This window comes from Miniopterus natalensis, chromosome 2 (genome assembly GCF_054644295.1).
Source record: "Miniopterus natalensis isolate mMinNat1 chromosome 2, mMinNat1.hap1, whole genome shotgun sequence".
In the NCBI taxonomy this organism is placed as follows: Eukaryota; Metazoa; Chordata; class Mammalia; order Chiroptera; family Miniopteridae; genus Miniopterus; species Miniopterus natalensis.
Genome location: NC_142082.1, coordinates 168,214,585 through 168,227,862, shown reverse-complemented (window position 1 = coordinate 168,227,862; position 13,278 = coordinate 168,214,585). Strand labels below are relative to the sequence as shown.

The 13,278-nt window shown below is 44.5% G+C and overlaps 1 protein-coding gene across 1 annotated transcript in view; it reads right to left on the bottom strand.

Annotated features, from left to right (window-relative positions):
* Positions 1-3,764: 3,764 nt before the first annotated feature.
* VWF (von Willebrand factor) overlaps positions 3,765-13,278 on the bottom strand; it is a 120,554-nt gene continuing 111,040 nt past the window's right edge. Inside the window, exons 48-52 of the mRNA XM_087814830.1 lie at positions 8,035-8,133; positions 7,260-7,388; positions 6,697-6,736; positions 4,532-4,629; positions 3,765-4,003 (exon numbers count right to left, since the gene is read on the bottom strand). Coding sequence (XP_087670956.1) covers positions 3,815-4,003; positions 4,532-4,629; positions 6,697-6,736; positions 7,260-7,388; positions 8,035-8,133 — 555 coding nt within the window. The 3' untranslated portion in view covers positions 3,765-3,814. The remainder of the gene's footprint in view (positions 4,004-4,531; positions 4,630-6,696; positions 6,737-7,259; positions 7,389-8,034; positions 8,134-13,278) is intronic.

The window sequence follows — 13,278 nt, the reverse complement described above, 5'->3', positions numbered from 1 at the left end:
AAACCCGGACTGCCCCGCTGTTGGCTCGCAGCTGGACAGGCTTATTTGGCTGCTGGGCTAATTCCATCTCGGCTCAGCTGGGTCTGGACGTGCCCGCCCCTCGCCTGCCGCCGCCTCCTCCCCAAGCACCGTGCCGCCTGCGGGAGGCGAGCGGCTGTCCCGCTGCCCCCGGCGCCAGCCTGCGGTGCCACGTGGAGGAGAGAGCGCGTCCGCGGGAGGGTTGGGTCCGGGGCACCCGGTTAGTGGAGCTGGGGGGCAAAACAGCCCACTCGCCTCGGCGGGAGAGGTGCCTCCTAGCCGGGGCCGGGCGTGAATATTCAGCCGGATTATCTCGTGAACCTTCTGGCTGATTAGTTTCCAATCCCACCGGCAAAGCCTCCTTCCCACCACTGGGTCCAGGGAAAAGGGGGGGGGGAGGGGAGCATCTTCCTTCCCTCGACCCACCACCAGCTGTCCCCACCTTTTCTAGACTAAAAGGAGCAGGAGTCAAGGAATAGGGACACAAGGGACAGGTTGGACACGAAGAGGGGCTGCAGGTTGTAGGTGAGCTTGCGGGTGAGGCTTGGGACAGGGTTGAGGAGGGACACTGTGGAAGCCTGTCCCAAAGAACCAGAGGATGCCGTCTCTCTGCAACACTTAGGTACCTGGCCATGGGCAAAGGGATGGAAGAAACGGCTTCCAAAGGGCCCTTCCAGCTTCCAAGAAGCCGTTGGGGAGGATGGAATCTATGCTTCCAAGATGCCCTGGAGCTAAACAAGTTCCTTAATGCAAACGAGTGGTGTTGAAGTCAAGTGTGCTATTTATGACCACTGACCTTTCAGTGTGAAGCATGTTATCTCCCCACTTTATAGGAGGAGCCTGCGGCAGTAACGGGGAGCAGACCACACAGAATGAGCTAGGGGCAGAGCAGAAGGAAAACCAGAGGTTTCAGGTCCCAATCCCGGGCTTTATTCTGCTCACTAGGAGTAATCGTGACTAATGTTTATCACACAGGACTTCCTCTTCCCCCGGCAACCTTTACCCGCAGTAACTATTTAATGCCAAGGGCAATTCTGAGGCAGTTACTGCTAGTACACCCATCTTACCAATGAGGAGACTGCAGTATAAAAAAAGGTCAAGCAACTTGCCCCTAAGGGTATGCCTCGGGCCCAAAGTGGGCAGCCTGCTCCAGAGCCTGAGCTCAAAACACTGCCATTGGGCTTCTTTGTCTCCGGAACAATGGCCCCTCCCTATTTGCTTCCAGGGACTGTCTTCATGTCTTTTCAATGGGAAGACCAGTGGAAAAGTTTCCACCATAGTTCCTTTATCCATTCTCTTTCCTCTCTCCCTCCAGCACTTTTTTATCCCCTAGCCCCTGTATATTCCCTCCTCACACTCCCCCTAAAACTCTCACCTGGGGGACTGTCTCCTCCAGTCTGAGGGTGAACAAAAGAGAAAGTCCCTGGTCTTGGAAGACCTGTGGAGTGAGGGAGGGCTGTGAGACACCCCCACGACCTCTACCCGTTTCTCTTTCTGCATCCTTTTAACCCTGCCCCCCGCCTTTTTTTTTTTTTAAATCAAAACATGCCGCCTTTCTGATTCAGATCTTTTCTGTACAGTGAATTGTCATATCAGTAAGTAGGAGGAGAAACTCAGGCTATGGAGGGTCAGGCGGTTGGAAAATTGACACCTTAGGCTAAAGAGACAGCCTCTTTGTTGAGTCTCAGTAGAGGCTGATGCCTCCAATAACACCTCATTCCCAGGTAGAGTGTTAGGCGATCAGTCAGGAGAGAGACAGGTAATGCCCTGCACTGGATCTGGTTTCCCACAGAGAGACCTTAGAGGCTGCTCAATGTTGGAGGCAGGGTGATGGATGGAGAGATGACAATCTTTGAATTATTGAACAGTTACATAAAACTTCTATCCATTCTTCCTTCCCTCTACCCTACTGAATTCCTCACCAAACCTATTTAACACAATCCATACCATTTGCCTATACTGTATAATCCCTTGAGGTCGGTCCCCAGAGGTAATGAACATGGTTGAGACCTCGAAATGCAGCAGTTATTGGTTCCCAGGATTGCAAGGGCTGAATCGGTAAGTAACAGGATGGGGTGGCTCTGGTGGACTGCCCTGGAGTTCTTGCGGACCTGTGAAGGCACGTGAGTTCTGAACTGGCCCTACCACCCAGAAGCTGTGTGACCTTTGGCAAGTCACTGGAGTTCTCTGAGCTGCTTTCATCTTCAGTAAAGGGGCAAGGGAGGGGCAGCAGATTAGATGATGTCTAAATCCTTTCCAGCTCCATCATCCTTTCAATGAGTTGAGTCTCTCTTGTGTTAAAAGGATCTGGAGCCCAGGCCGGTATGGCTCAGTTGGTTGGGTGTCATCCCATGTGCACCAAGAGGTTGCTGGTTCCATTCCCTGTCAAGGTGCATGCCCAGTTTGCAGGCTCCATCCCCACTAGGGGGCATGCAGGAGGCAGCTAATTGATGTTTCTCCCTCACATCAATGTTTCTCTCCCTCTCCCTTCCTCTCTCTCTAAAATCAATAAAAACATATTTTTGTAGAAGGATCTAGAATGAAGATCAATTCTCCATCAAATTCCTGTCACATGTCTAGACCTTCCCTTCATTCTCATGGGTATTCTCTCCCCAGTTAGAGTTTCCATTGTCTTGCCAGGTAAACTTTTTTCATAAATTTTAAGGAAAGATAAGCTCTCTTTGAGAGCGATAGCCCACTTAGGGATCTGGGACTGGTGAGGTTCGGTGTTGTCTGCACCTCTTTCCCTTCCACTAGGAAGCCTGAAGCAGGCAGGCCTTGGCACCAGCACACAGCCTGGAAGAAGCCCAGCTCCTCACCCACAGAACAAAGAAAATGCCCTGATGCTGATGGGAGAGACGCTTCTTCCCATTTTTATTCCTGTCACTTCTTACATTATTATAGAGCAATTACAGTTACCCCAGAGTTTCCGGTTTATTTTTTCCTCCCAGCCCTACAAATAAGACTCACGTTCCTGTTTTCCAGATAAGGAAACTAAGTCTGAGAACTGCTAAGGAGCTTAGGTGAAGCCACACAGGAGAAGAAGGGCCTTCTGTGCAGCCCAGGCCTGTCCCCAAGTCTGGGGCTCATGGACCATGGCTGACCTGTGTGGATGGGACCATGTTCTTGTACCTGCCAGCACCCCATCTGCAGTTCCTCAGTCCCAGCCCCTCTCCCTCCCTCAGGGGCCACACAAGGGACACAAGAACTTAGCTAAGGGCCCAGAGAAACCCTTGCACACCCGGCCAAACCACTTCTCCATAACATCAGCCATGCTGGCGATAGCCACGTCTGTCTCAGCAGGAGCTTGGCTCCAGGGCCCACCTTTCTGCTCTGCTCAGAGCCCCCGTTTCAGAGACTGGAGAACCAAGTGCTCCTGAGCAAATCCCTTTTACTTCAAGCCACTGGGCTGAGTTTCTGAGAAGGCCCGCCCCACACCTGCCCCACACTCTCCTCCCCCTGTGCTCTGCATGGAGGCCAAGGCCTCACTCTTTCCCAGGCTGGCAGTGCCTCCCACAGACCCTGCGGCTGGCGTATTTTCAGGTGGAGCTGGGCTTTCTCCTTCAGAACCAGTCTCTGAACCCACCCAGCCTACAGTTGTCATCTGTCCCTGGAAGACACAGTGAGCCATCACATCAGCCGTTTGCAAGGTGAGAGACTGGCCTTTATTGTGGGCCCAGGAGGGCACGAAAACAGAGCATACAAAGGCCTGAGCAGCACTCGGGCCCATCAGGGCAGGGCAGGGCAGGGCAGGGCAGGGCAGGGCAGGGGGCAGCGAGTGTCCTCGGCAGTGGCCTCACTTGCTGCACTTCCTGGGGGAGCACCTGCACTGCATGGCGTTCAGGACCTCATGGTAGACGATGGAGCCGTTGGTGCAGCGCAGGGGCACCTGCATGGGCTCCGTCCGCATCGGGGAGCAGCAGGAGCACTGGTCTTGCACGTCCTCTGTCTCGATGGAGTACAGGGCTTTGCTGGCACATTTACCCTGCAGCGGGCAGAGAGGGGCAGGGCGTCGTGATGGGGGAGAGGCCTGGGGTGCACGGGACTCTGAGGGAGCCTGCTTCCCCCACCTGCCCTCCTCCAAGCACAAGCACAGCAGGTGTGGCCTCCCCCGGAAACCCAGGACAGCAAGGCAATCTCAGGGAAGTCGGAAATGTCCCCTGTCCTTATGGTACCACCACGCCCAGATTCCTCTAGTTGCCGTTTCTATGCATGTTTGATGCACCTTCAGGAAACACAGCCCCCACCCCACTCCCACCCCCGCTTCCAGAAACGCCTCTCTGTTCTCTTTGAAGGACTTCTTGCATCCTTCCTCAGTATTTTTTTTCTTCTGGGGTCAAAAGTTCCCAGTTGCTTGAATAAAACATTTGCTTTAACATAAAATGCTTCCAGTTCTTTTCACTTCTCCTCCCTGGGAACTTTCCAGATCCTTCTGAAATGTAACTAAGAGGCTATCCCCAAACAAGGAGACTCCCCTCCCCACTTAGGCCTCACTGAAGCCGGGGACCCTTACCTGGCAGTAATGAATGTCCACTTGTTCTTCGGACTTACAGTTTCCCACTTTGACGTACTGCAGCCTCGCGGTGATATCCTTGCAGTCGGGCTCTTCGCCTAAAGGACAAGTGAGAGGTGGGACCCGGGCCTGGCTGGGGTCCTGTAAAACACTCTCTAGCCCAGGTCCCTCATGGGCCTGGAAAACTGTAACCAAATCACCAAGCCAGCCATGGGGAGGGGAGTTATGTCATCCTGGTTCACCCGGTCCTGCATATTCAGAGATGTAGTTATTGCCGAGTTTAACTTACTTAATGGTATAATTTTAATTGCAGGGGGAGCCTAGAGTCACTGTGTTTTGGTGATATGGATGGATGAGACTTGCTTTTTATATAACTGAAGATTCTAAAAATGAAAATGACTGCAGGGATCCTCTTATGCTTGTAATAGTATCCAGGAGCTAATGGGCAATGAAGTAGCCAATAAACATAGTTAATATCCATCCCTGCCTTTGGGTTAAGAGGAAAGGCCAGTGTCATGGCCACATACCAGCACTCACGGCCTCTGTGGGGACCGAGAAAACCATAGGAGCCCTTGTGGAGCCCTCTCTTTAGGAACAGCCGCCTGCAGGTCACTGGCATGGGCTTCTTTACATAAAGGTGTCAGTGACATTCCGATCGGAGCACTACCTGACCATGGAGAATTCTAAGATTTAATGGCAGCTCACCATTCCCCATCTGAACACTGGGAATTCTCCATTCTTGGATGGTCCTAATCTAAATCAACCCTAACTACATATTAGCCTGCCTTCCAACTTCCAAATAATTTCATTTTCAAGTGAAAGCCTGCCAACTACATTAAGAGGATGAATAAGGAAAACTTATTTTAGGCCAACATACTATATTCTTTCTCTGTAGATTTAAATCCCTGAGCCTGACTTACTTTCCTCATGAAGGGTCTTAGCCTCCTGAACACACGAACCTACAAAGGCCCTTTATTGCTAGTTTTACAGATAAGTCTCTTTTTGTTGTTGCTGTTGTTAATCTTCACCCAAGGATATTTTTTCCATTGATTTTTAGAGAGAATAGAAGGAAGGGGGTGGGGAGAGACACACAGACAGACAAACAGACATTGATTTGTTGCCTCCTGCACTTGCACTCTAATTGAGGCCAGGGATCAAACCCGCAAACTAAGTATGTGCCCTTGACCAGGAATCAAACCCATGACCCTCTAGTGCAAGGGCCAGCACTCTAACCACTGAGCCACACCAGGCAGGGCACAGATAACAGTCTCTTGACCAAATTCCTTGTGCAGTGCGCCTGGAGGGAGTTCATCTCCTCTGGTGGTTTCCTGGCTTCACTTTCTTAAACCATTCAGGCAGGAATCATATAACGAGATGCTTTTGGGCTGTGTTTCCTCAGTCTGCAAATTGGTTAGAGCAATTACAGGGGTTGTCAGAGTAAACCATTAAGAAAAGAATAAATGATTGCATGCTGAAGGTATTCAGGTTTTTACTCTTCCTTTCTCTACCCAAAAATGAACATGGGCCTATGAACCCAAAACAGAACAAAACAAAACTTAAAAAATATTAGGCCAAGCAAGTAATTCTCTGAAGTAATTCTATCTTCAGAGAATGTAGTATTAACACTGGGATTCTGAAAGTTATCTGCACTTGTGAGCAGCTTATAAGTCATGGAGAGGACTCTGTTCTCTGCAGCCCCACAGCACACAGTAGGTCTAATGCTAGCCAGAGGTGGCTTCCCTTCCTCTCTGAGATAGCTGTGTGACACTCACTGAATAGATGTGTACTGAGTGTCTGCTCTGTCAAGATCATGGATCAACGGTGCCTGTCTTCAAGGAGCTCTGGCTGGAGAGAAAGATATTCTCTGATGGTAGGACTATAAGCAGCCCAAGACTCTATGAGGGGAAAGCCAGGGTAAGAGGCTGGAGACACTGAGGAGTTTGGAGGAAAGAGGAATGAGACTGATTCACAGGCATTTGAAAGGGGATTCGAGCAGGGGGCAGTCTAAGAACATTCAGGGAGGAGAGGCAATTCCCTGTAGGACCGAACATAATGACTGGCCCGTGATCAAGAAATATCTTTCTGGAATAAAGCTTACTCCAAAGAACAGTCCCTGGACTTGGTCTGATGGGTTTCAAGGGACAAGCTATTGGTAATATACTTACATGTGTCACAGCAGGTGCCTGGAATTTTCAAGATTTTCCCCTTAAGGAAACAGCAAAGTCCCAGATTAGTCACAAATAGTACATAGTGGTCAGCTTTCAGGTCACTTCCCAGGCCAATTCCTGGACTCATGACCCTGAGTTTAAGTCCCCAGATGTAAACTGTGCTTTCCCACCACTAACGTGAGAAGAATGACCACCCTACCTGACCAGGCTGAAACAGTTTTGATTATTCTGAGTTCTCTCCCAATTGAGTCATCAGGATCAACGTTCTCAGGGAAGATTGGAAATCAGTTTGCTTCCTCACCTCCCATTCAAGGATCACACATTCAGTCTCCCCCAAGGGAAAGGTATTTTTGAAAGCATCTTACAGTGCAGAGAGTTTTGTCTGTGCACCAGGATTGATATTATAATTTAATTGATTCTTATACTAGGTCAGAGATCTCCCTTCAACACTGGGAAATCACATCAGAGCTGGACTGTATGCTGCTCAGAAGGACTCGGTTCTTAGAGTCAGAGATAGGGACAGTCAAGAGAAAAGCAGGGCCCGAGCTCTGACTACTCACTCCCTGGGCCAGACATCTGTGTTCATCAAAGGGGGCGCAGCCTGTGACCCTCTTCTCCCAGATGTACTCTCCTCTCTCATTGACCTTGCAGAAGTGACTGTCACAGCCATCCTGGAACATCTCATCGCGCTGAAACCAAAGAAGGTAAATTTGAAGATAGTGTTTGGTTACAAAGCCACTTCAAACCACGACCTTGAGTCCATGGAGTTTTTGAAACAATTTGGAAGACTGTGTAATAAGAAGACGACAGTATCTATAAAGTCTCCACACCCAGAATATACAAGAAAGGTGGCGCCCTTTTACAACTTATTAATTATGAATAGGGCCACATAAATGTAGAGAATCCCCAAACTCTTCTGATCACTTAAAAGTTTAAAGAATTAAGACTTAGGAGGGTAAACTGGCTAATCAATAACTGAACTAGAGATGAACTGATCATCACCTCCCAAACCCACCAGTTAATTCTGGCTTTCATAGGTCAGAGTTTATTGCACCCTGATTGCCTTTCCAGTCTCATAGACATCAGGCTAGAAAAACTTCTTAAATTTCAACCAACTTCAAATCATGGGCCATACGCCAACTTGTCAAGAAGAGTGACAAAGTAACTAAATCAGAGAGACAATTTTTTGTCTTCTGTAAGTTATCTATCTTTTCTTTACAAAATCAGAAAGAAGTCAATATTGACTCAAACTTAGTCCCTTTCTTGAAGAAAAGATTCCAAAATAGGAACCAGATGGTAATATGAGGGAAACACTTGCGTTCAATTGGCTCCCACCTTCAGTGTCATGACTTGTCCTCCCCTTAGCTGAATGGTGCACGCCACAGGCAGACATCTCCAGCAGCATTCACCTTGGATCTTCTCTTCCTTGTAACCCTGTATCCAGGAGTAAAAGAAGCCTTAGTTCACCTCCCCACAACATCCCAGTTACAACTAGGCTAACTTTGCCAGCTTCTCGTCTCTCCTTGAGTTCAGAAAGTCAACATCCGGTTCTAACTAACCGTTGTCAGGTCTCAATCCCCTGGATAACATTTCTTCCCTCCATCGATGTATACCTCGCTCAGGTTCTAGCAGTGAAACCTATGAAATTAGACCTCTTTCCTGAGCTCCAGACTTTTAAGTGCACTTGTTTACTTGTGCACTTATTGTCATCTTAAGACTTATATCCAAAAACTTGATTTTTGCCCCAAATCCCATCCCTGTTCAATCTTACCTATCTCAGTAAATACTTTCATTACCCAATTTCTCAAACTAGAAATCTGGGAGTCACCTTTGATTTCTCCCTTTTTTTTTTTTTGCCCCCTACTCATCACCATATCTTCCCAAAAATGCATCTCAGGCTCTTCTGCTTGTCAAGACCAGTGTCTTCTGTCATCGCCTGGTCTAAACAATCATCATTGACCACTGGACTGTGATAATAGTCTTAATTTGTCTTCCTATCTTTGTTCTTGCCCCCCTACTATAGGTCTCCACACATTTGCTAGAATGACTTTCTTAAAATATAAGTCTAGTCATGTTACTCCTCTGCTTAAAAACCCTCAATGGAGCTCTGGTTCTAGTAATGGCAGAGTAGCTTTTATTGGACTGACTCTCCTGCAGATGACAACTTAAATTATTGACAAAATATTTAAAGCAATTCTTTAAAGACACTGGATGGCCAAAACCAGAGTAAACCATAGGTTATTTGATCCTTGAAAGAGGGAACCATAATAGACCATAAAGAATCATGTTTAAATGGCTTTTCCCAGGAGGCAGTTCTGCATGGCACTGGACAGCTGTAACTTGAGCAGAAAACTGAAGTTGTATTTGCCTGAAGAGTTAGAGGACAGAGTTTGAAACCCCTAGAATAGCTGAAAACTAAAGGGAAAACACTCGAAAGAGAGGAAGTCAAAAAGGAGAAGCCCCACCCACCACCACCACCAATCTGCATAAAATTCCCTTCAAGTCCTTGGTTAAGCCCTGAATTATATATATACAGAGAATCTTAAGAGGAGCCCAGGAACAAAACAACAGGTGGAAACTTAAAGAGCTGAGCAGAAATTTCAGCTCCCACACGGCACAGAGAAGCCAGTGTTTGCAGTCTGAATCCCACCAAGATGAAGGGACTAGTTAAACACCTCAGGTTTCCATTGAAATTTCAAAAGAGCCAGACCTTAGGATTAAGAACTATGTTTTAGAACTAAGACATATATTATAAGAACTGTGTCACCCTTGGACCAAGAGAAATATTGAAAGAGACCCTCCCTAATGTAGTTTAAAATCTAGCCTTCTTTAGTTCAAAGTGAGCCACCAATAATCTAAGTTAGAAACAAACTTATAATTCATCAGAGGAAATGGCAGAATTAAGAGTCTCTTCAACCTATCTCCCAGCAATGTCTAACACACAGTAAAACATTTCATGCAAAGGAATGGGGTAAAAATGATCCACACTCAAGAGAAAAATTACTCAATAGAAACAGGCACACAAATGACCTTGATAATGCAATCAGCAAACAGGAACTTTAAAATAACTATTATAAATATGTTAAAGAGTCTAGAGAAAAAATGGATATAATGGGGAAAAGAGATGGGGAATTTCACTAACAACCTGGAGACTTTTTTTTTTTAAAAAAGGCAACACTAGAACTAGAAACATGGTAACCTAGTAAAAAAAACTCACTGGATTGGATTAACTACAGAAAAGAAAGGATCAGTGAATTTTAAAACTGATCCACAGAAATTGTCCAAACTAAAGCACAGGAAGGAAAAAGGACTGGAAAAAATATATAGAAGCTCGATAACCAGTAGAACAGTACCAAGTGGTCTAATATACATGTAATTAGAGTTCCAGAAAGGTAGTAGAGAGGAAATGAAACCAAAAAATTACATAATGGCTGAATTTTCCCCCAATTTGATCAAAAAAATCAATTCACAAATCCAGGAATCTCCATAAATTCAAAGTAAGAAAAATATAGAGAAAACTACTCAGGCTCTGTCAGGTGTGGCTCAGTGGTTAGATCATCGGCCTGCATACCAGAGGGTTGCAGGTTCAATTTCTTGGTCAAGGGCATGTACCTGGGTTGCAGGTCCTATCCCTGCTCTCAGTTGGGGCACATGTGGGAAGCAACCAATAGATGTGACTATCACATTGATGTCCCCCTCTGCCCCCACCCCTCCCTTCCACTTTCTCTAGAATCAATAGGGGAAAAAATCCTCACTCCTCGGATGAGGAAGGAAGGAAGGAAGGAAGGAGCGAGGGAGGGAGGGAGGGAGGGAGAGAGGGAGGGAGGGAGGGAGGGAGGGAGGGAGGGAGGGAGGGAGGGAGGGAGGGAGCCTACTCAGAAGCATATACTCGAACTTGTGGAATCCAAAGATAAAGAAAAGCTGTTAAAAGCAGCCTGTAAGAAGGGTGTAGAGGGGATACACACAGGAAAATAACCATAAAAATGGCAACTAACTTGTCATCAGAAATAATACAAGGCAGAAGACAATGGAACAAAATATTAAAAGTGATAAAATAAAAAACTTTCTACCTAGAATCCTATATTCATTAAATGAAGGCAAAATAAAGACATTTCACATCAATGAAATCTGAGAAATGTAATGCCATTGGGCTCACACTAAAGGAAATGCTAAAAAAAAAAAAAAAAAAAGTTCTTTTTCAAGCTAAAGGGAAATTACTTAACATGAAATTTCAGATATACGGGAAGGAAGAGCACTGAAAATTATAAATATGTAGGTAAATATAAAATGTCATTTTTAGTTATTTTCTTAAATTCTATAAAAGACAATTTACTGTTTGCAGCAAAATAATAACAATTTATCTCTTATATAGAAGTAAACCATGTGACAACTATAACACAAAGTACAGGTAAAAGAGTACCTTATACATGAAATGACATATTATTAAGTCAAGGTAGGCTGTGATAAGTGAAGGATGCATATTGTAGTCTCTAGAATAGTCACTATTATCTCTACAGAAAAATACTTTCTATTTTCACTTGTGATTTCTTCTTTGATTCATGGATTATTTAAAAGTATTTCATTTAAATTGCAAATATGGGGGGTATTTATATTACCTTGTTTTTACTGATTTCAGTTTAATTGTGGTCATAGGATACACTCTATATGATTTCAAATTCTTGACAGTTATTAACATTTTTATGGCGCAGAATTTGGTCAAGATAGGTAAAAATTCCCTGTGTGTTTGAGAAAATGTGTGTTCTACAGTTTTAGAGTGTAGTGGTCTCTCATTTTCAACTAGGTCAAGTTAGTTCACATAGTTTTCCAAATCTTCTATGCCCATATTGATTTTTCCCCTACTTGATCAACCAGTCACTGAGAGAAAAAGCATTAAAATTACCAACTAAAATTGTGGGTAAGCCTATTTGTCCCTCCAGTTCTGTCAACTTTTGCTTCGTGTATTAGAAGTTCTGTTATTTGATGCACACACAATTAGGATTCTTGTGTTTTCTTAGTGAATCTACTCTTTTATCATTATGAAATTACCTTCTTTGTTTTTGGTAATATTCCTCATCTTAAAGTCTATTTTTATTTTTATTTATTTATTTATTTTGTATTTATTACACCCATCCTAGCTTTCTTATTCCTAGTATTTGCCTGGAAGATTTTTTTCCATCTTTTTATTTTCAACCTGTCTATCTTTTTAAATTGGAAGTGCATCTCTTGTAAACAGCATACTAGTTGGGTCTTGCTTTTTTATCCAAATCTGACAATCTCCATTTTTAATTGGGATTTTGTTTTGCCCATTTACATTTAGTGTAATTATCCATATGGCTAGGTTTAAATCTACCATTTTGCTATTCATCTGTCATCTTCACTGCTTCTTGTTCTATTGTTAATTCTTTTCTGTCTTCTTCTGGTTTAACCAAGTTTTTGGTTTTTATTTTACCTCCTCTAATAGCCTTTTAGCTATATTTCTTCATGTTACTATTTTAGTGGCTAAACAGGTTTATACATTTATCAAACTTCAACAAACTATATGTTTAATATCTGTGTGGTTTATTGTAGGTAAGTTATATACCTCATTAAAAAATAAATTTTACAAAAATTTTAAAAATAAGAACTTCTATGGCTTCCCATTGTATTTAGAACAAAATCCAATCTCCTTAGCACATCCTGCAAGGCTTGACATCAGTCTTCCCTCATTTTCTGTCCTTATCTTATACCACCATCCTCTTGCTCTTGCCAATCCAACGCCATGTGTCTTCTAGGACCACGAACATGGCCACCTCCTTCTCACTTGAGGGCCTTTGTGGATGCTGGTCATCTACCTGGAATATTCTTCCCACACTTTGTATAAAGAGCCTTTCCTCATCATTTAGTAATCATTTTAAATATTTCTCAGAGAGGTCTTACACACACACACATACACACACCTTATAACACTTAACACAATTATCACTTGCTGTTCAATTTTTTTGTTCTCCATGAGAGACATGCAAACTTCAAACTATGTCTGTGCTGTTTGTTCTTGTCTCCCCAGCACCTGACCTAGCAGCCACTCCTCCATTCTCTGAGGAGGTAAGTTCAGCTAGGCACCCTAGACGGAGGCTTGGAGTGAGAGTCCTTCATTTGTATCTGCTTTGGGAAAAGTGGCAGCTTCTGAACAACATGATTTCCCAGTCTTGCAAAAATGCCCCCAAATTTGGGAGACAACATAGGATAACCGACTTTTTATTTTGCAAAGTAAAAGTATTTTAAACAATGTTAATAAAATAAAAACCAAAAAGCTACCGTCAGCTGTCTCATCATTGCATTAAAATTGATGCTCTTTTAAACTCTCCCCATCACTCAAAAAAAACCAAAAAAAGCATAATCTCGATTTTTTTAAGAATAAATTTAGTTAAGTGGGAAACCAATTACATTGTCATTCTTTTTTTCATTTTGCCACATTTAGTCGTCACCGCTTAGACAGCCCTCCATTGGGGCCCTGGGGTTTCTCTAACTTGAATCTCTAGCAGATCTATATGGAGCCCCCAACAGAGGACCTGGGCCTCTCCCCACCACTCCCTTTTCATT